The sequence below is a fragment of the Sorghum bicolor genome, chromosome 3 (assembly GCF_000003195.3).
Source record: "Sorghum bicolor cultivar BTx623 chromosome 3, Sorghum_bicolor_NCBIv3, whole genome shotgun sequence".
NCBI lineage: Eukaryota > Viridiplantae > Streptophyta > Magnoliopsida > Poales > Poaceae > Sorghum > Sorghum bicolor.
Window position 1 is genome coordinate 61,230,226 of NC_012872.2, and position 21,515 is coordinate 61,251,740.

The following is a 21,515-nucleotide window of genomic DNA, read 5'->3' on the forward strand; positions in this document are numbered from 1 at the left end:
GATGCAACTCTGCCAATCTGTAAAAGATGGTGATTCATGAAACGGTAAAAGGAGATGAGAAGTAATTCATGCGATGGTGAAAAAGAGGGTTTAAAGATCTCAGGGGTCCCTTATCAGTCTAGCATTCTGCGGCAGGCCGGCATTCATGTTCCTGTAGGGGGAAAACGATGGAAATAGTGACAAGGTAAATCTGAACAAACTGATCTCACAGTTTGTTGTGCTCATCTTATACTGTTATACACAGCAGAAACTGATATAAGATGAGCACACCAAACTACCAAAGTATGGACAAATGATTAACAAGATAACAAGAGATGTATGATGGCTATGGCAGCCTGCAAAGGAAGACAGCGTTGCACCTTCAGAGGCAGAAGCCGCTCTAATTGTGACAAGAGAAACGCCAGTTTCTCTGTACGGTTCTCATGACAGTTCGGAAGGAACACCAAACACAAACTGATCCTATGCAAGAGAACTCAATGTACATGATTTCACAATCCACTAGGAACATTCCCAGCGAGGTCCAATTGCAGATAAGTAAGCTCCCTTCTAATGAGATAGACAAACCTCCCTGGCACTAGCTACTGAATCGCCAAGCCATCACCGAAATCTCTTGTCCTTTTGAAGCACGATATTTGGGTTACGTGAATGATTCTTGTTTCCTGTTAGCTCGCCCCACCTGGTCCCTGCTCCATGAACACGTGAAGAAATGCTCCAGAGGGTGTCTCCTGCCTGACCAGCTGCCTCTTTGGTTGGCTTCACGATAGCTTTGGATTTCATCAGAGGATGCTTGTTTCCCTTGCCCATGCCAGCTGCAAGCAACCATCTAGAGCCAGACTGCTGCTGCGTTTGATTGCCCCATGGTTTCGTCTTCTCAGGTTCGCTCTTGAAACCAGCGACATGCACTTCTGTAACCTTGAATTGGGGAATGGGATCCTCTAACTCCTCAGCCTTCTCTTCCGTGACCAATGCCTTATCTGGAACCTCTTCGGTTTTGGGTTCCTCATCATCCTGCTCGCTGTTGGGTTTGTCTAAGACAGTACTGTAGATTTTGGGCTTTGGGGGTACAAAAACCCTTTCAACTTGGATTAATGCAAGCATTGGTGTGCCCACTGGCTCGTAGTTGCGTAGTGGGTCACGCAGTTGAACCATGAGAGCTACTGTAAAGTTATTCCCTAACAAGCCCCATCTTCTACCAGATCTCCTACTCTTTCTGTCTCCATTCCGGTTTTCGGCAACTAACTCCATGGATTTTGCATGGTGAGCAGCAAGTATCTTCGATGTCCGGTCACTGTACTGTTCTTCTTCGTCCACTACCCCAGAATCAAGCCTCATCCACTCATCCAGAGTGATTGACAAGCCCATTAATCCATCAACTTCTTCTCCACTTTGCTTAACATCCAGAAGCTGCAAACCAGCAGTTCCCTCTAAACCAAGAGACAAGGTACTCTCTGCACATTTTCCTTGCAGAGATGAAAATTCCCCAATAGGCTTTGCACTGATATTGGAGGGTGCATCTTCTTCTGACATGCCAGATTGTATCCTCAAACCCTCAATGGAAAGAGCTTCAATCTTTTCCATAGCTAATGGTGCAAGGTCCTCAAGTGAAACATATTCTGAAGCATTCTCCCCACCCAAGGATGAAAGTTCAGCACACCTGCCCTTCTTCTTCTTACCAGAGGGAGCATTTCCACCCCCTCCTACCAAAGCATCGATGCTATGATAGTCCAATGCATCATATCTACATTGATAAAAGAGAAAAAAACTTTAAGCAAGGCATAGGATAATAATGGCCTTGTTTAGATGTGAAAATATTTTGGATTTCGCTACTGTAGCACTTTCGTTTGTTTGTGACAAATATTGTTTAATCATAGACTAACTAGGGTCGAAAGATTCGTCTCGTGATTTACAGGCAAACTGTGTAATTAGTTTTTGTTTTCGTCTATATTTAATGCTTCATGCATGTGCCGCAAGATTCGATGTGACGGGGAATCTTGAAAACTTTTTGGTTTTCAGGGTGAACTAAACAAGGCCAAAGTAGGAAAAAGCACAAACTAGCATGAAAAGGAAGATAACAAACCTTTCGCCAGACTCCAGAGCTGGAGCAGCTTCCCAAGCAATCTGCTGCATCATTTTACCATTAACATCTTCCAAGGGCATAAGTTTGTTTGCCTGCATTGATAACTTCTCAATTCCAACTGATGCCAGACCATGCAGTATATCCATAATCCCAGATCCCATCTCTGCTGGCAGTACAATCGGAGAAGAAGCCTGCATAACCAAGCTGCAGTTGTTCTTTGCATTTTTGAACAGGGCTGGGTTCATTGATCGCAGAAATCCTCCATCTTTGGTCTGAATAAATGGACCTAAACCTTCAGCCAATGGTGGTAGCTCCAGGGGCTGCTCAGGTGGGAGGTTAATGGGGCTACCAAACCCACTTCTACTTTCAGGAGGAGAAGATTGGAAGGACTTCTCGTTTAGCCCAAATTGACGCATTAAGGCCTCAGTTTCTTCGTCTTCCAGCGACTTAGCTCGAAATTTGGTATCAATGGGTTGGCTTCCATTCTGAAGCTCGAGCTCAGCCTCATGTATCATTGCAGAGAGATCGAAATCCTCCACAACATCCTCACAAGTAGGTCCTTCAATTCCATGGTCAAAGTCCAAACCAAGAATAGCGTTGCCAGATGCTAGCGCTTCCTTTTCAAACTGCTTCCAAAGTCGTTCTCTTGGTGACTCGGAATCACTATCTGAGGGTTGCCCAAATGGGCTATGCTCTATTCCAAGCATATCCAAGAACTCATTAGCAACAGAATCTGTTGAAACATCCATGCTGTGCGATCTGCCCTTCCTACTGGCAGACTTGTAACTATCAGTCACACCTGTGCAGCTCAATCGCCTAGAATGCTTATCTTCTACAGCTGGTGATTCAAATTCCTCTGGCTCAGCAACTGAGAGCTCGTTCAAAATACATTCCAGGTCCTCCAGTTCCGCATCTGCTCCAAACTGATCCTCTGCTTCAAGAGCAGCACTAGGCAGTGAAGCGGCTTTGACTATTCCATCCTGTTTGTCTTCCACATTCTCCTTTTCAACAGCAACATCACTGACTGCCACCTCAGTCTTCACTCCAACAGTCTGATCTTCAGCAAGATCAGCGACATCGCCACTTATTAGCACAGGCTTGAATGATCCCTCTTCGTCAATTTGAAACCCTGAATCCTCATTTTGATCAGCAGCATTGCTGGTTTCCGCATGTTTGAGCCTTGGTGGGTCATCTGAAGCAACCTCAACTCCATGCTCAACAACATTGAAGTCCACCGTGCCCCAATCGCCATCTTGACGCACCGAGTCCCCCTTCTTAACCTCTACCGACGTGCAGTGCTTTGCCTCCGGAGACCCCTCCTCCGTGCAGTCCAGTGCTGCCACCTCCTCTTTCCTCGCATCAGGAGCTCCGTCACCAACAAAAGGAAGCGACCTGGCAGACCTCAAGCTGGGCAGCACCTCGTGCAGCACCCTGACGTCCCTGCTCCGCGCCGGCACAGGCGTCGGCGCCTGCACCGACACCGGCCGCGCCATGGACCCGCGCCGCAGCCCCGCCACTTCCCCGGCCTTGTGCTGCTCGCTGGCGGCGGCGCCGCCCGCGAGGAGCGAGCAAGAGAAGGTTACGTTAAGACGCGCGCCGCGGGCGGGGCCGGACAGCCGGAAGCTGGTGCTCCACTTGCCGAAGCCGGAGTCGCCGCCGTCCTCGAGATCGTCGAAGGAGAGCGGGAGCAGGCGGGTGAGGTCGACCTCGTGCTTACCGAGCTCGAGAGTGGAGGCGGCGACGGAGACAGCAAAGGCGCGGGGCTCGTACTTGACCACGGCCTTCGCGCCGCGGGAGAAGTAGACCGGGGAGCGCAGCGTGAGCGCCTCCTCGAAGGCGGCGGCGCCGAGGGCGGCCGGGACGGAGCGGGTGGAGGCGGACACGGACATCCGGCGGAACTGGACGGAGACCGCGGACCCGTCGAGCGCGGCGGGGAGGCCGTCGACGGAGTGCACGTGCAGCGCGAACGCGCAGTCGAGGCGGCGGCGGCCCAGGTGCGAGATGGCGGTCAGGGACTTCTTCCAGAAGGAAGAGGTTGAGGAAGAGGAAGAGGAAGTGGAAGCGGTGGAGGAGTTGACGGTGGACGGCAGGAGCTTGCGCGACGACGAGGAGGAGGAGGAGAAGGAGGGCTTGAGCCGGGGCTTGTTGCGCGGCTGCTCGGTGGCGGCGGGGGATGGGGAGGGGAGCGGTAGGGAGCGGCGGCGGCGGGCGGAGGGGTCTAGGGAAAGCGCCTTGTGGAGCGTGACGATGTCGCGGGCGAGGGCGGCGTCGCCCGCGTCGCCCCCGCGCGGGTGGTCGCCGCCGCCGCCGTGGTGGTGGGGGAAGCGAGACGACATAGCTAGCGGCGCTTGGGCTTTGGGATGGGTCGGGGGATTTCCAGGAGGCGATTTGAAGAGGGCGGCGCGGCCGGCGACGTGGGGAAGGCGCACAGACACAGACAAGGGGGAGCGGAGCGGGGGGATGCGTTGCTTTGGTGGTGCGTTTTGTTTTGTTGTCGCTACTGGTATTCCACTGGGCGCGCCCGCGTGGGGCGATGCGGATGCGCTCTGCTTCGGTGGGGCGCGGCGCGCAGCGTTGGCTCGGTGCTTTGTTTGTGAGCTGGATTTGGGATCTCAGTAGTAGAAGCAAAGCTGGATGGAAAGAATTCCCGTCACGTGAATCATGAAACGGAAGGATGGGTGAGGGTTGGTTGTTGGATGGTTGATGGGAGTGCGTTGATAATACAGTAATTTGGAAGTTGGAGGGGGGGGGGGCAATTCCAAACTGAGGCTTTGTTTAGTTCACCCTGAGAACCAAAAAGTTTTCAAGATTTCCCGTCACATTGAATCTTGTGGCACATGCATGAAACATTAAATATAGACGAAAACAAAAACTAATTACACAGTTTAGCTGTAAATCACGAGACGAAACTTTTGATCCTAGTTAGTCCATGATTAGATAATATTTGTCACAAACAAACGAAAGTGCTACAATACCGAAAACTTTTCACTTTTCGGAACTAAACAAGGCCTGAGCTGTTTTTGTGTTCTACTCCGTACATATGCCTTTGGCATTTGTTTTGGTCAGTTAAACTGTGTGGTCGTGGTGCAGTCCCAGACGAGAGCTTTTGAAAATGGAAAAGAATAATATGAATAGATGGATTTGAATTCGAGCCATTTATTTACTCCCGCTCGTTTCTGTGCACATTGTACTAGGAAACATTGATGCTGAAACTGCGCGGGACCAGGATACATCCATCAATCAAAGAGCGTTACTGGAAACAAATCGTGCATCTCCCTGAGATTTGTAAACAATGGCCTTGTTTAGTTTCCAAAACCTTTTAAAATTTCTTATCCTATCGAATTTTTAAACGTCTATATTAAATATTAAATATTAAATATATATATATATAATATAATTGTATAGTTTGCGTATAATTTATGAGACGAATCTTTTGAATCTATTTAATTCATAGTTAAACAACAATTCTCAAATACAAATAAAAGTACTATAGTGACCAAACTCAAAATTTCTGGCGAACTAAACAAGGCATGACTATACCAATTGTGCCTGTTGACATGAATCATCAGTCATCACGGACGCTTAACCTTTTTTTTGCCAGATAAATATGCTGATGATGTCATGCAACCTTGCATGTTCCACGCGACTTTGTCGTCAGTGTCATTTTCGACGGATGCTGCTATAGGTGTGAGTCAACATCAGGGAGTAGGGCGAGTAGGTGGCCCTGAGGTTGCAACACCGCCTTGTTTAGTTCGCAAAAATTTTTGTTTTTGGGTACTGTAGCATTTCGTTTTTATTTGACAAACATTGTTCAATCATAGAGTAACTAGGCTCAAAAGATTCATCTCACAAATTACAGGTAAACTGTGCAGTTAGTTTTTATTTTCGTCTATATTTAATGCTTCATGCATGCGATCAAAGATTCGATGTGACGGGGAATCTTGAAAATTTTTGCGCATTCCTTTTTTTCATCGTCCGCGGACAAAAGGTCTTCTTTAGGCCTTGTTTAGTTGGTAAAAATTTTAGATTTCGGTACTGTAGCACTTTTATTTATTTGTGACAAATATTGTCCAATCATAGACTAATTAGAGTTAAAAGATTATCTCGTGATTTACAGGCAAACTATGTAATTAATTTTTGTTTTCGTCTAAATTTAATACTCCATGCATGTGCCGCAAGATTCGATGTGACGGGGAATCTTAAACTTTTTTGGGAACTAAACAAGGCCTTAGTTTGTTTAAATTTTTGGATATAGCTACTATAGTATTTTTGTTGTTATTTAATAATTAGTGTCTAATTATGAACTAATTAGTCTTAAAAATGTCTTGTAAATTATATATAAATTATTTAATTAATTATTTTTATCTATATTTAATATTCCACGTATGCGTCCAAAGATTCGATGCGATGGGACGAAATAAAATTTTTTAAAAACTAAACAAGGCCTTAGTTTGCGAAAAAAGAAAGTTTTCGGTACTGTAACATATTTATAATTATAGCAATTAATATTTAATAATAGATTAATTAGGTTTAAAAGATAAAATCTATATAAAATGTATAATTAATATTTTTTAATTTATATTAAATACTCTATATATCTAAACATAATAGAGTGAAAAGTTTTTAGGTTAAAACAAAATAGACTAAAATTTCATGGCACTATGGTAGGAGATGCGTAAGAGTACGATTTCTCTGTTCACTTAAACTTATGCGCTAAAATTGTCAGATATTTAATAGTATTTTTTTCACAACAAATTAACGAATGTTATTTTCCCTTAGCACGCGGCACGTCGCCACGTCCCTCGTGTCACGCCACGCGATGGCTGCTCGTGTCGTGGCTCCATGATGGCAGGTTTTAGCAAGCGGTCATTTTTTTTAAAAAAAAAAGAAATATCTAACTCTAGCCTCTAGCGTTGTTTTGTGCGTGGGCATAGGATCACTTTTGATTGGAAATACGGATGAAAACGGTACAGATATTTTTCTTCCAACCGTATTCGAGACCGAATTCGTTTAGAGAGGTTAAGATCTGTCCGTATCCGAGTCCGAATATTCAACATCCGATACCGTATCCGTATCCGAATACTTAAATCGTATATTTATGATGTCGACATCTAATCATATCTTATCCGACATGATTGACATTATCCGTATTCGAATCCGAATCCGACTAGAAATATGAAAACAAATATGATATCGGTGATATCCGTCCGTATCCGATCCGTTTTCTCTCATATCCGACCAGAAATAATGAATCAAAATTATTTCCCATAAAAACATAAAACCCAAATTAATCCATAAAAAGGGAATTAAACATACGATCGGATATTTGTTTAGTTCCCTTTTTATCTTAAAATTTTAAGTTTTGATTCATTATTTTGCATAGTAAAACTAAATATCATATAAATTTTTAACTAAATAGTTATCATTCTCTATTTTGGATTTTAGCCTCAAGAGGCCGAAGAAAGCCCAAAAAACCTAAAGAGGCTATAATGATAGCAATAAATTTTGCATTTTAGATGAAAATAAACATAACCTTGAAATTTTTTGGTATTTTGCATTTCATCATTTTAAAGTAGTTAGCATTTCGTATTTTTCATTCTATAGGAAACTAATATTTATAGTATATAATTAATGTTATGAGAAAATTTTGAATCTAGTTTTTAAATAAATTTATTTAGATATGTAAATGTTACATATATTTTTTTTATAAATTGAGTTAAATTTAGGGTATGTACACCAATAATGATAGTTATTTAGAGATAGAGAAAGTTGCTGACAATCACACGACAGACCATGAAAGAACAATATCAAGATAAGTGGCGAGGCTCCGCACTCCGGAGTCGCGACTCGGGAGCGGCCAGTTTGAATTTGAATGCTGTGAGGCGCATCATTGGTACTGCGTGCTCGGCTCGAGATGGTGTGCCATTGTGGGCCAACACAATCCATGCATGTTTTGTTCCTGGGTTTCTCGGTTGTCGCCTTTTTAAGATACACGGCCCACCTATGCTGATACTCCTGCTCCTGCATTTTAATAATAGCAAACATCCCGTGCATTATTTTGCACTTTTAAGTCCCAAAGTCCATCTAATATATGTCCAATAATAAAAAGCTATTATAACTACCTGATAATTATATATCAAAAGCTGAAGCAAAGAAATTAAAAGTCTACATTCACACCTTAAAATTTTAGAAAAAATAAGTAAACTTTGTTAGTGGCTAGTCAACATGACTGTCCACTAGTTTTGTCTTGATTGGTCGACTAAATATATATGAGAAACCCGTGTCAAAATTCGGACTCTAAAATTAAAATTTTCCCTTCATATCTTAAAATTTTAGCAAAATTAACTAAAAGTTATAAGAGATGATTCAGTGACTAGTCACTATTTTTGTGTAGATTGTTGTGTCTAGGTATAGAAGTGGGCCCCGCATCAAAAGGTTGGATCCTACAGTTAAAAATCTCACATTCACACAACAAAATTGCAGAAATTTTTGGAATACGATTACCTGCTGCTTTGTGAAGACCGGTTTCACTAGATACATGGAGCCCATGTAAAAAGTCGGACCCTAAATCAATAACCTCTTGTTCACATCTTAAACTTTTTAGCAAATGGCTTTCTTTAGTTCGCGAAAAAATTAGGTATTGTAGTACATTTATAATTATAGCAATTAATTTTTAATTTATAGACTAATTAAACTTAAAAAATTCATCTCGTAAATACATGCAAACTATGAAATTAGTTATTTTTAATCTATATTTACTTATTTGATGTGATAGTGCCAAAAATTTTCGAGTGGGAACTAAACATGACCTTACTAAGATTCACTACTAGAGATGATTGAGTACGATTGAAGGCTACTTTGTACAAATAAACTTAAAACTAGATATTTAAAGGCTGATCTATTGTGCAATAAAGGATTAATCACGTGTAAGAAATTGATTAGAGATTTACACCTTAAATAAGTAGCTATTGTTGCATCTATTGTGAGGTTAAAAAAGATAGAAGGCATGCCTAAGAGCACAGAGTCGCAACTCGGATAGTCAGGCCGAAGCATGAGCGGTGTGGGAGGTTTGCAACTTAAAATTTTAACACTAAAGCAAAGCTAATAATATAACTTGCTGTTGGCCCTTGCATCCTACTCTCTTTGTCCTGTAATACAGTGTGTTTTATAAATTTTAAGATAACTTAAGGAACACTCAAATGACCCATGTACCTATAGATTATTCTAATGGTAGAGTTTCTCCTTAAATTATGATTTTCTTTTTAACAAACATTGTCAAATCGAAATATAGCCATTATATAGAATGTATTGTATTTTAATATAAATTAGGAGTACCTCTCAGCCCACATATATAGTAGTTTTCTCTTCAACATTAATACATGATCTACTTGTCTCTCTTACATACGATTCTTATGTTTAAGCCGATTGTAAGTTTACATTTTGCTTTTTTCTCTCTCATTTTCTTTTCTATGTCAGGAATTTAGTCTACTTACAGTCTGTTATTATAGGGTTTGTTTGGTTCGTGTTCTATTCCAAGCCTGGCTAGCTTTTTGAGCCAGGTCATACTTAACCAGATTGACACAAGCCAATACCCACTTGTTTGGTTGGAGTGATTGCTGAAGCCTGGCTAAGTTTTCGTTTGTTTGGTTGCTAGCTTTGACTTGTATAGAATCACCCTATCCTAACACTGGTAAGTTTACCCCGTTGACACATTTTGTCAAACACAATACCTTCGCCATGGCCACTGCAACATCTCCAGCATGGATCGAGGCACCACTGTGCACACCGAAGCAGCAGCAAGCGTGCGGCGGCGGCACGCGTCGCCGAGTGCGCGGCCACCCGCCGACCGTCGGGTGCCTGTGCTTCGAGTGCTACGGCAACTTCTGGTCGCGGTGGGAGTGCTCCCCGCAGCACGACTGCATCCACGACGTCCTCGAGGCCTTCGAGGAGCACCTCCGTGCCGCCGAGTTCGCCGCCGCCACACCGCCGGAGAGATTGACGCGAAGGGGACAGACGGACCTAGAACCTGAGGATGGCCGCCGTCTCGGCATGCACCCGGCGCGTGACCCACAGCTGGACGAGCGCGCACGTCCAGCGCGTGAGGTCGAAGAAGGAGGCCGCACACACCCACCCGGCCACCGCTGCCACCGCTGTCGCCTGCCACCTGGTCAGGCCCGCGCCCGCACCAGTACCCAAACCCACGAACGCAGCAGCCTCCATGTCCAATTCCAAATGCCGCCGCCTGGCTCCTCTCGGTCCAGGGCACAAGGACAGGGACAGGATCTCCGCGCCGCAGAGATGAGTGGAGGGGGCTCGCTGGGACCGTAGCGCTGGCGGCGGGCAAACTCTTGTAGCGGGAGGCGCAGGCCGAGGCAGACGGGGTCGTCTGGATCGCGGGGGAAGCTGGACCTTGGGGAGAGTCCTCCGCCACACCACCGGCGCCGTTGAGGGACGTTGGGGAGGAGGAGCCCTGCCAGCGGCTTGGGGGAGTAGCGTGAGCGTGCCCTGGCGACGTGTGGGAGCCGCGCGCCCTCTCGACAAAATTGGGGAGCGGCGTGCCCTCTCGGCGGTGTGGGAGAGCAGCGCCCTCTCGCCGTCGAGGAAGAAGTGTCTGGAGGAAGAAAGAAGGGAGGAGAAGGTGAGCAGATGCGACAGTAGGGACTAGCCAAGCCAGGCTTGCGGAGAACGGCCGAACCGGCCGTTTCCAGCAAGCCACCCAAATCCTTTGATTTGGGTTTGCTGAAGCCTGGATAACAGGCTATCCAGCCAACCAAATAAGTCCAAGTTGCATTCCACAAGCCTGGCTAGGCAACCAAATACTCCCATAGTTGCTGGAGAAGAGCCTCGAAGAATGGGAGTCAAGGACGGATGTGAGTGACACCAAGAGGCATAGAAGTCAGGAACGGATGAAGTCCCAGGAAGGAAGGGGATAGAGAGAGAAGGGGGCGGATGAAACCAAGAGGCTTAGAAAGGGGCAGTTGAACGGAGGAGAGAGAGAGAGAAAAAAAGAGGTATGAGATGAAGAAATGCTATTACTTTAATTTTAAACATAAATATTGATAAAACTAGTGATCAACTGATCATGCGCATACGACTGACAATTGTGCTTTGAGCCCTTCTCCTATCTCTTCCTCTTATTTATTTATGTTAGGGCTATGTGCATGTATTAACTCATACATGTACACATTTTTTTTTTTGCGACAAGGAGCTTCTATTGATCAAATAACACCAGGATTACAATGTTCAGTCATCAAGTGGAGAATACAGGCTGGGGCTATTTGCCACTCCCGCAACATGTATTAACTCATACATGTACACATATGATTGGTAAAATATTTTTAGGTGATAGGCATTCACAATGCAGACTCTATCATAAAGTCTAAATTTATTTATTACCTCAAATAATATGGACTTAGAGTCTAAATAAGACTTGACGTCTTATTTTTTCTACCTCTTTCTTCAATAAATATGCTGCTACATCAGCAAAATATTATAAATAATATGTAATTAATTGTCTTAGACTCTGTAATAAAATCTTGCATTGTGAGTGTTCTAATCAAATCAAAGATCCATAAGCATAAGAAGCAACTCACTTAGGATTTAGCATTAACGCGATGAGCTGTGCTCTTTGAACCCTTCTAATTCTTCCTCTTATCTATTTCTATTAGGGTTTATGTGCCATGTATTAACTCATACGTATACACATATGATTGAGTTTTTTTTGTTGATACATATGCAAACAGCAAATCAACGCGGAAGTACACTTTCACGTACGTCACGATCCAAAACCTGTGGGGCCATGCTTGTTGATTTTGAACAATTAACATAATTACTATATACAATTACAATTTTTTTTTTAAAAAAAGATTAAATGCACTTCTGAAAATGGCCCCACACCTGTACCTGGATCCGCCACTGAATAACGGTGAGCGACGACTTAAGGACAAGTCTTCTCTTTGTGCACAGATCAGAATGCCATGGAAATTGCTTGGGACGACATGGACAAAAGCGTGGCGAATACCGAGCCCAGTGGAAGAGAAATTTCATGTGACCTTCTTGATGGTTTGTCGGCAAGCAGAAACTGTCGAACACAATGGAAAGTGAAATTTCGTGGTGGTGTCCTTGATGGTTTGTCTGCAAGACGAAGCTCTAGAGCACAGTGGAAGCGAAATTTCGTGGTGACCTCCTTGATAGGCTTGTCTGCAAGCAACAAACTCTCGCCCAACTCTGTATATAAAATGGATGTCCAGCTGCTGGTAAGAACTCGCGCGAAGCAAGCAAGCCTGCTGGGCGCCAGGGATACTTCATGGACTATGGCAAACCGCTCGTGAAGAGTGAGCTCAGGCTCTCCCTGAATCCTCCTCCTTGCGCCCAAGACAACAACCCCACCACTCCCACCGGAGCCGCCTCCGATGGCTCGTCGTCGCCATCCTGCGCGTCGGCCGTCGTCGCCCTGTCCTTCCTCGGGCTCAACAGCGTCGTAGCCATCTACCGCTCGAGACACGACCCCCGGTCCATACTGTTTGTCACCGTCTGCTTCTTCTGCGTCGTCCTTCTCTTCCACCTGCTTCGTGTGTTCGAGAGACTGCCGCCGGGATCGCCCAGGAGGTTGCCGGTGAAGGCGGCCGTATGGGCCTTGACGACCACCCTGACGGTGATGTTCTCCGGCAGAGTTGCCCCGTTGATGCCTGCGCCTGTCGCCGCCGTCGTGTGGTCGATGGCCGCGGTGACCATCCTCGCGGGCTTCTACTTGTTCTTCGTGTGCCCGGACGCCGCCTCCACCGCCGCCGACGAGAAACCGGCCTGCAAGGTTGCCGAAGGCCCGTGAATTGTTTATGTATGTGCTTTTGTATTTGTTATTATTACAAATATCTTGTAAGGAACATATCATACCAACGGCATAATCGGAGCTGGTTCGCTATATTAGGCATTGCTCGAACGGCCAAAACACGCTCGCAGGTTCGCACGTCCTCAGACGTTTCCGCGACTATCCTCGAACTTTCTCTCCTCCTGTATAAGTATCAGACTATGATCGATGATTCATTTCATTTTACTGTTTTGCATTACTCGCAGCACGTTATTAGTGTTATAAAACATGTCTCTCATGATCAGCATAGTAAATAAAAGTAGAGGAATAAATAGACACAGCACAGAGAGACTATTCTTTATTTATCTGAATATTGATAATTACAACATAGAGCTCCCACGTATATAGTTCTGTCAAGGTCTAAGAATTTTAGTAAGAGCCTATATACAAACGAACTAGAATTAGAATTCGTTCTCCTTTTCTTCTAGGATTAAGTCTATATATTTTACAACAATTAGCACACCACTTGCTTGATTCTCTAGAAAGAGAGAATAATAAGCATCATCAAACGACAAGGAGCAAGAAGGCTGCCCAAGTTACAATGTCGCCCCAATCTTTCATGCCTCTAGCAACCTAGAGCATCTTTAACAGCTTCTCAATACAAATCCCTCAATAAGATGGTATTGGAGTAGCCAATATCATTTTGTAAATTTATTGGAGAAGGTGCTACAGCAGATCACTAATAATCTCCTCCAATATGTGAGACCTACCTATCACTAATAATTTATTTATTTTCTTTTTTCTCTTTTTCTTTCATCTTCTCGTGCAGGACCACATCTCCTCGTCGCACAGTGCCACCCACCGCTCCTCGTCTCCTCCCTCTCCGTTGGGTATGACCGCTAGAGCTCGAAGGCCGCTCCCTATCTCTTCCCACCATACTTTTTCTCCTCCACCCGTTCCCCCCCGGCCATGGTGTCCAAGATCTGACAGCGTACGCTCCGAACCGAGGCCTACATCTCTCGTCTCTCTCCACGAGATCTGCAGGCATTGGACGCCGACGTAGGCTCGCCGTGGAGCTCTCGAGCGTGGCCATGAATATGAACATCTTGAGCACAGTCATGGGTGGCAAGCTCGGCAACACTGAGGCCCAATGGCAACCACCTCCTTCCTCTTGCATCTAGCATGGACTTGACCGGATGAAGAGACAGTTATGGTGGGTCCAAGCTATTGGGAAAGATGCAACTCCCCCTTCATTTGAGGGGAGATGAGTGGTTTTTTGGTGGCCACTAAAAAAATGAGAGCCATATTAGAGAATTGTTGGAGAAAGAAAAAGTGATCATCTCCCTCAATATTACAGTTTTATGGGGAGATGAAGGTTCATAATGAGGAATTGTTAGAGATGCTTTTATATTCTCTAATTGGTCATGTTGGCGTACCATCGCGCCATTCGCATTGGCTTCCTTTACGTTAATCATTGGATCCAAGCGGAACTCCTTCACAAACTTCGTGAGCTTCTTACAAAAGGCCTTGGCCTGCATCACGCCACCACCATCGAGTCTGTCTATCTAGCATCCATGTGTTTCATACACTTTCCACACATAATTTTTTGACTATAGGATGAAGATACAACAACCTCCACCTTTCTTCTACCTTCAGCCTCTAGCCTTCTTCTTCCTCGAGACAATCACAAATCACAGATCACATAAAACAATTTTTCTATGGAAGGACAAATCACAAATCACGGAGGAAGAAGAGGAGAGGAATACTATGGTCGGATCCGCCGACGAAACCGTCGCCACCTCTGCTGCCATGGCCGGTGCCGACGAGCGCGGCCGCTTGGAGGCGCGCTGGGCACGGGTGCTGGGAAGCGCATCGGGCATGGATGTTGGGAGGCATGCGCCCGCCGTTGCCGTTGTGGGGAGGTGCGCCGTCGCCAAGCGTGGGTGCTGGGTGCTCGCCGGTGTCGGGGGAGGGAGTCGCATCGAGAGGGAGGAGGCAGTCGGGAAGGAGAAAGGGAGGGAGGCACGTCTGGAAGGAGGGAGAGAGGGAGGAATTGGATGCGGGCTCTAAAGTCATAGACATAGAAAAAACCATGTGTTTTTTGTTGCTGAAACATATGGGTGTTGTATAGCATTATTGTATCTGAATTCTTAAACAAAGTGGTAGTGAAGTGAAACAAATGGTTCAGTAGTAAAAGATGAGAAAACTAAACAAATAATTGCACTGACAGGAAGGGGAAATCGACAGAGGTGTTGAGAGCTCATGTTTGCGGTGTCGTATCTGAAAAAAGTACTCGGTAAATACTAAGGCCTTGTTCAGTTCGCAATTTTTTTTGTTTTTGGCTACTGTAGCATTTCGTTTTTATTTGACAAACATTATCTAATCACGGAGTAACTAGGCTCAAAAGATTTATCTCACAAATTACAGGTAAACTGTGCAGTTAGTTTTTATTTTCGTCTATATTTAATGCTTCATGCATGCGACCAAAGATTCGATGTGACGGAGAATCTTAAAATCCTTTGCGAACTAAACAAGGCCTAAATAGCCAGCAAAAGGAGGACACTCAGATCAAACAAAAGATTAATAATTATTTATTTGCCACCCTTAAGTGTGCCAACCCTGTGTGTGTCAATGACATGTGGGACCATATGAGTCACTATGATATGCAGGCTAGGAATGGCAAATCTGCAAGAACCCACCCATAACGATGGCATGTTGTGGGAAATAACTAAAAAGCCAATCCTAATGCAGAACCATGAAATCAGTTGAAACTTTGAAAGGCCACATCTGGAGGTGAAAAAGCTCGGATCACATGCACCTGCGATGCCGCTATGTTCACTGACTGATAAGTAATGACTAAAAATACTGTTCACTAATTTGCTATAAAGAAAAAATATTACTAAATGATTGACAGATTCGACAGATAAGTTTAAGCGGACAGAGCAGCACTTGCACCACACCGCCATGATCCTGATGGTGTAGGGAGCAAAAACATATGGGGCCTAAATTTCCCTATCCCAAACGCACCAAGGACCGATTGCTGCCCCCAGATCCGGAGGAAGACTCGATCAGCAAGTATAGTAACTGTCTCTTGTCTATAAGGCAACTAAATGTTGAGGTGGAGAAAATAAAAGAGGAGAAATAGAAAAAGTAGATTGTAAACTTATAGTCAGCTTAGGAGCTTAGACACATGAACTAAGAAATTTTGTGAGAGAGACAAGTGCATCATGTATTAATAGTGAATAATTATTATATGAGTTAGTTAAAAAAATATAAAAAAGTTAAAGCAGCTGCATTATTAGCCATTATTGGTCCTGTTTAGTTACTCACTCAAAATTTTTTCATCCATCCCATCGAATCTTTGGACACATGTATGGAACATTAAATGTAGATAAACAATAAACTAATTACACAGTTTGATTGAAAATCGCGAGATGAATTTTTTAAGCCTAGTTACTCCATGATTAGCCTTAAGTGACATATGCTACTTAATAGATTTGTCTTACAGTTTCCTGACTAACTATGTAATTTATTTTTTTATTAGTTTCTAAAAACTCTTCCCGACATCCTTCCGACATATTCGATGTGACGCGCAAAAAATTTTCATCCTCAAACTGTTTAAACAGGGCCTTAGCCTTGCTCAACGACAACGAGTGGCAGCTGGTGGCGCGATGGCCCGTGCGCCGCGGCCGTGCAGGTAGTATTCTCGTTAGTTTGTTCAGGCCGCAGCCAGCCGCAGCGGAAGCGAAAGCGCGGGACGCCGCCGCCGTGCTTGTTCGCGGACAGGCGCAGAAAGGGGAAAACGATCCTCCTGTCCTCACACGCCAACTTTCCAGAACGTCCTGGAAGGTTCGTGAATGTTCGTTCGGTCTTTGTAGAGACTTTGAGCTGCGTGCGTGCACAAATTCTCGCACACTAGCGTCGCTCGCTGGGCCTGCATATCTTCAGCCTGCATGCAACACGATCCTGCATTCCCTTTTCCTGCTCGAACTGTCGGTGCTGGCCATGCATCTATGCTTATGGATACAAAGAGCCTGTTCGTTTATCTAATAAACCGTATTTATTTGTGCGTTAGCTAATAGTATTTTTCTCTTATTTTATAATAAATCAGTGAATAGGATTCTCATCTATAGCCTTTTAGACCAGCGAATAAGCTTGAAGTGGATATCCAATTGTGTTTTCTTGTCAGCCAATTAGTTACTTTTTTTAGATAAAGTTTCATTTTTTTTAGATAAAGAGCCAATTAGTTACTTGCCACTTACTTTAATATTTTACTAAATTATTTAAGTGGCACATCTGTCGACTACATTTAAGTTCTCAACTGCTTTTTAAAAAAAAAACAATATTATTGGAGAAAAAACTATGCTATTTTTTTTATTAAATTTGCTAATATCAAAATCTACTGCCTAGTTTGTCTTACGTGTTCATTAGGGTGATTGTATTTCTAAAAGAACATAATATTTAGCTTATTTTAGCAAGTTTTAAATCAATCAGATAATCAAAAAAAATGAAACTTGCATTGCACCCTCTATGCGTGCAAATTTGTACCTGAGCGCCCTTTGTTTCTGTTTTCTAGTATGTCGTAATATCTATTAATTTGTTTTTCCTTGGTCTATTGGCACACTTACAAAACCGTGTTAAGCATTTTTATACCCTATTGATTTCATCAGGTGGCTTTTTTTATATATAATTAAAGATAGCTTCTACTAGCTTGCCGAGTGAAAATTTCTATACATAACTTACAATTAGATAAAGCCATGCAGGTTCTACTGTTAATATCCCAAGTGCTGTTTTTGCTTCTTATGCCTAGTGGCCTAGATGCCGAGCATCTCCAAGAGACTAGGTAAAATTATATTCTAAACTACAAGATTTAGCTATTGTGTAAAATAAAAAACTCACACAAAGCATAGGATTTCACAACAACTTTTGTATAAGATAGCTAATGAGGACGACATGCTATACATGACAAGCTAAAATTTAAGAATACCAAACTACCTATTTTAGCAAACCAGATAGCATACCTGTTGGACTTTAATTTTTGCTTTAAAAAAATAAAAATAGCATAAATAGCATATCTGTTGGAGTTGCTCGAGAACCAAGCTATTTATAACATGCCAAGGTTAGAAAATTAAGCTATGTTTCTTATGGCCAATGCTTGTCACTCGAGTTCGAGTCACTCATTATGTGTGCTTGCATTTTGACCAACTATTCTTTTCAGTTTGTGGACATATGCCCGCTAGGTTCATGATGACTTCTTTAATCTCAAGAACAGCCGGGGATTTGGTACTTATGTTACATTTTGCTAAAAAAATGGAAAGTTACATTTTTTTAAAGCTATAGACACAACGTCAACAAATAGAGCTGCGGTCCATTATACATTTATAATATTGATCATAAACATATACCACCACTTTATTTTAACTATAATTAATTAGATTCCATGTCCCACGAGAATTTAGAGTCGAAGCTCTAGCAAACAAGACTAAAATTTAATTATGACACTAGATTTATTTTATAAATCATATTTTTAGTGTAATTGAATCGTCTTTTTTTCATCTTGTAAACTTGGAATTTATCTTATACTACTTCGGTCCCAAACAAGATGCAATTATGGGTTTGGATTGATCATCAATCTTTTCTTAAGTTTCACTATGTTTTATAGAAAATATTCTTAACATTTGTGACTCGGAATAAATATACTATGTGAATATATTCTATGATTGATTTGATGATACTTATTCAGTGTCATAAATGTTAATATCTCTTTGTATAGATCTGATCAAACTTAACTAACTGTATGGCTCGTAAAAAAAGTGAAAATTGCATTTGTTTTGTAGCACATTTCAAATGAACACATATACCATTTTCCTCTTAAAATTAGCCTCCTAGTAGCAGCACAAAATCATCTAGCCCCACGTTAAACCAGAAGGGACCGATAGAGAGAGATATGACAAGCTATAAGCGACATGTCACGTCAGTTTCTATATATCTTGAGTAGGTTTGTCTCTACCCTAAAGATAGTCAGTGTGCAGTGTGTATCTATCTCTTACACTAATAATTACTTAATAACATGCTCTGATCTCTGGTTGGTTGATCAGTGGCCTGGCTGATGCATCCCGGCGACGAAGAAGCGTCCGGAGGCGGCGTCCTGGGTGGCGTAATAGATGGTACCAGGACTCACATGGTTGTGCACTCCCTCGTACATGGTCACCACATATCTCTGGTCGTCCTTGTCTCGCTCTACCCTTTTCTTGACGCTGCAGCCCTCCGTCGAGCACCGGTAGTAGTTCCTGCAAATCAATTCAAGTCGTTGCAAGGTTCAGTCCCCAGCATGCATATGTAGTACACATCGTTGTTAATTAGTTCATGATCATTCATCTCTCACTTTTGGATTTACAAATTAAACTATCAGTGTTAAAGTAGCACTTTGCGCCACAAACTACGAAATACTGTAAAAATTTACCTCGGATTCGGGCTGTTCTTGACGGACTTCTTGCCGTACTTCCTCCATTTGTAGCCGTCATCGAGTACCTCCTCGTCGTCCGACCTCACCCGGAACGCAATTCTGTCCGTCCTCCTCGGCGGCCCCTCACCCGCCGCCGCCGCCGCCGCACTCCTGGAAATACACGTCGTCCAGGTTCACGAACCAGTTGATGATATACGTGCACGTTTTGGCTCACGAGAAAAGGCAGCAGAAGTGTTGTTGTTTTTGTTTTCTTTTTTTCGAACAAAAGTGCACCACGTCTCTGCTGGAAACACGAGTCTGGAGTCTGGACATGAAACTCACCTAGCATGACTACTATAGCCTGCAGCAGCGTCCGGGACGACGCGCTCGGCCGGCATAAGCGGCAGCGGCGGCGGCGGCGTCGCGAACGCACCAGGTACAGCTGCCGGTGGTGCCGGGACGGCGCCGCCTTCGTCCGACAGGCACTCGAAGACGTCCAGCTGCGCCGCCGTACCGAACGGGAAAAAAGGGGCCGCGGGCCGAGAACCGAAGTAGCTGGAGGTAGCAGGGCCGCCGCCGCCGCCGCTGCACGGCTGACGATACGCCATGGCTGCTGGGAGGAGGACGTCGGCGGCGGCGAACGAGCTGCGGGACGACAGCGCCATGTGCATGGGCCGCCAACCGGGGGGCCAGCTGCGAGTAACTGTAGTCAGATGCGCGCCGAAGCGCTCGCTTTTATAGCACGGGCGACGGGCGATGAGCGAGCTGAGATTCTCAGACGCCGTCGTCGTTGGATTTTGGTTGCGTGGGCGCGCGCGCGCGCGCGGGGCAGGGGGCGCGACGGCGACATGGCGCGCGGGCGTGGGCTTCGCACCGGCCTTCCTGGGCACGCGGGAGAAGTTTCGGCGCGGGCGGGGGGGTGGAGGCGTGGAGCCAACAGCCGCCCCGTTGGGAATCGTTGATTTGTTGCCGTCGCGCTCGCGCTCGCGGTCGCTGCCTGCCAATTTGGGGAACCGTACGCAACGTGCGTGCGTAGCGGGTGAAAGGGAGCGGGAGGAGCCTTTACCTGACTAGGCGTAGTAGAACGTTATTACGTCGCGTTCGAAAATTATTACAAACAGTACCACATGCATATAGTATTTATCCTGTAATAATGTAGAAGGCGGCTAGACTGTTTTTTTGACATTGAAGGAACGGCATGTAATCACCTAGGTCTTGTTTAGATTTTTTTTTATTTTGACATTATAGCATTTTCGTTTTTATTTGACAAATATTGTCCAATAGGCTTAAAAGTTTCGTTTCGTGATTTATAGACAAACTGTGTAATTAGTATTTATTTTTATCTACATTTAATGCTTTATTCATATGCCGCAAGATTTGATGTAACGAAAAATTTTATTTTTATTTTTTGTTTTTTAGGTGAACTAAACAATGTCACCCTACTCTGCGCACCAGTTCACTCAAGAGCAATGGAAACATTATTTCCTGATTTTGTGTCGTGTTTGGTTCCGAGGATGTTCCGAGATACGAAGAGGTGGACTTTCTTTTGGTGCTTGATTAAGAGACGTATGTTTGGCCCAAAGACATCAAAAATGAAATTAGCCGGGCCCATTAGTTAGTTTATTTTTTATTTTTTTCTTCACCCTCTCCATATCTCCTTCATCCGCAACCGCCGCACAACCACCGAGCTTCGCATGCTCGCCCTCCCCTCGCGTGGCCTGAGGTGGCCGGCGGCCGTGATCGGAGCCCTCACCTATGATATGACCCTGTTCGTGATCAACACAGCTCCTCTTCTTTCGTTTCTTTCTCACCAGTGAGCCGCACATCCCACCTAGGGGTGTCCACATTCTTGAAATTTTTAGGGACAGAGTGAACCTGTGTATCTCATAGAAATATTTTCATGTGGAACATTCTCACACCCAGTAGCCCTCCAAACCAAACATCTCTCATTCTAGAGCCATCTCATCCCATCCCACCTCTTCCCTACAACATGAACGTTGTCTTGCATCATCTCTACGTGGCTACGGACACGAGCGCAAATGGAAGGATTTGCTGAGCATGACGGTTTAAGAAGTGGCACTGTGTCGCTTGGCAGCATGAGGAGGCCCTACCAGCAATGATGTGGGGGACGTGAGAAGGTTCAAGAAGTGGTGACATAGAAGGAAGTGGTAACACAAAGAGGCACA

The 21,515-nt window shown here is 44.3% G+C and overlaps 3 protein-coding genes across 3 annotated transcripts; 1 reads left to right on the forward strand and 2 right to left on the reverse strand.

Annotated features, from left to right (window-relative positions):
* LOC8069787 (protein PLASTID MOVEMENT IMPAIRED 1-RELATED 1) lies at positions 297-4,605 on the reverse strand. Its single transcript, XM_002458353.2, has 2 exons — positions 2,078-4,605; positions 297-1,738 (listed from the first exon to the last, which is right to left on the reverse strand). The coding sequence occupies exons 1-2, from the start codon at positions 4,411-4,413 to the stop codon at positions 598-600; spliced, it is 3,477 nt and encodes a 1,158-aa protein (XP_002458398.1). The 5' UTR covers positions 4,414-4,605; the 3' UTR covers positions 297-597.
* On the forward strand, positions 12,329-13,130 carry LOC8069789. Its single transcript, XM_002456201.2, has one exon. It carries the CDS (start codon positions 12,384-12,386, stop codon positions 12,903-12,905), a length of 522 nt encoding a protein of 173 aa, XP_002456246.2. The 5' UTR covers positions 12,329-12,383; the 3' UTR covers positions 12,906-13,130.
* On the reverse strand, positions 18,695-21,155 carry LOC8059180. The gene is made up of 4 exons (XM_002458355.2): positions 20,973-21,155; positions 19,672-20,399; positions 19,348-19,500; positions 18,695-19,174 (listed from the first exon to the last, which is right to left on the reverse strand). The coding sequence occupies exons 1-4, from the start codon at positions 21,153-21,155 to the stop codon at positions 18,979-18,981; spliced, it is 1,260 nt and encodes a 419-aa protein (XP_002458400.2). The 3' UTR covers positions 18,695-18,978.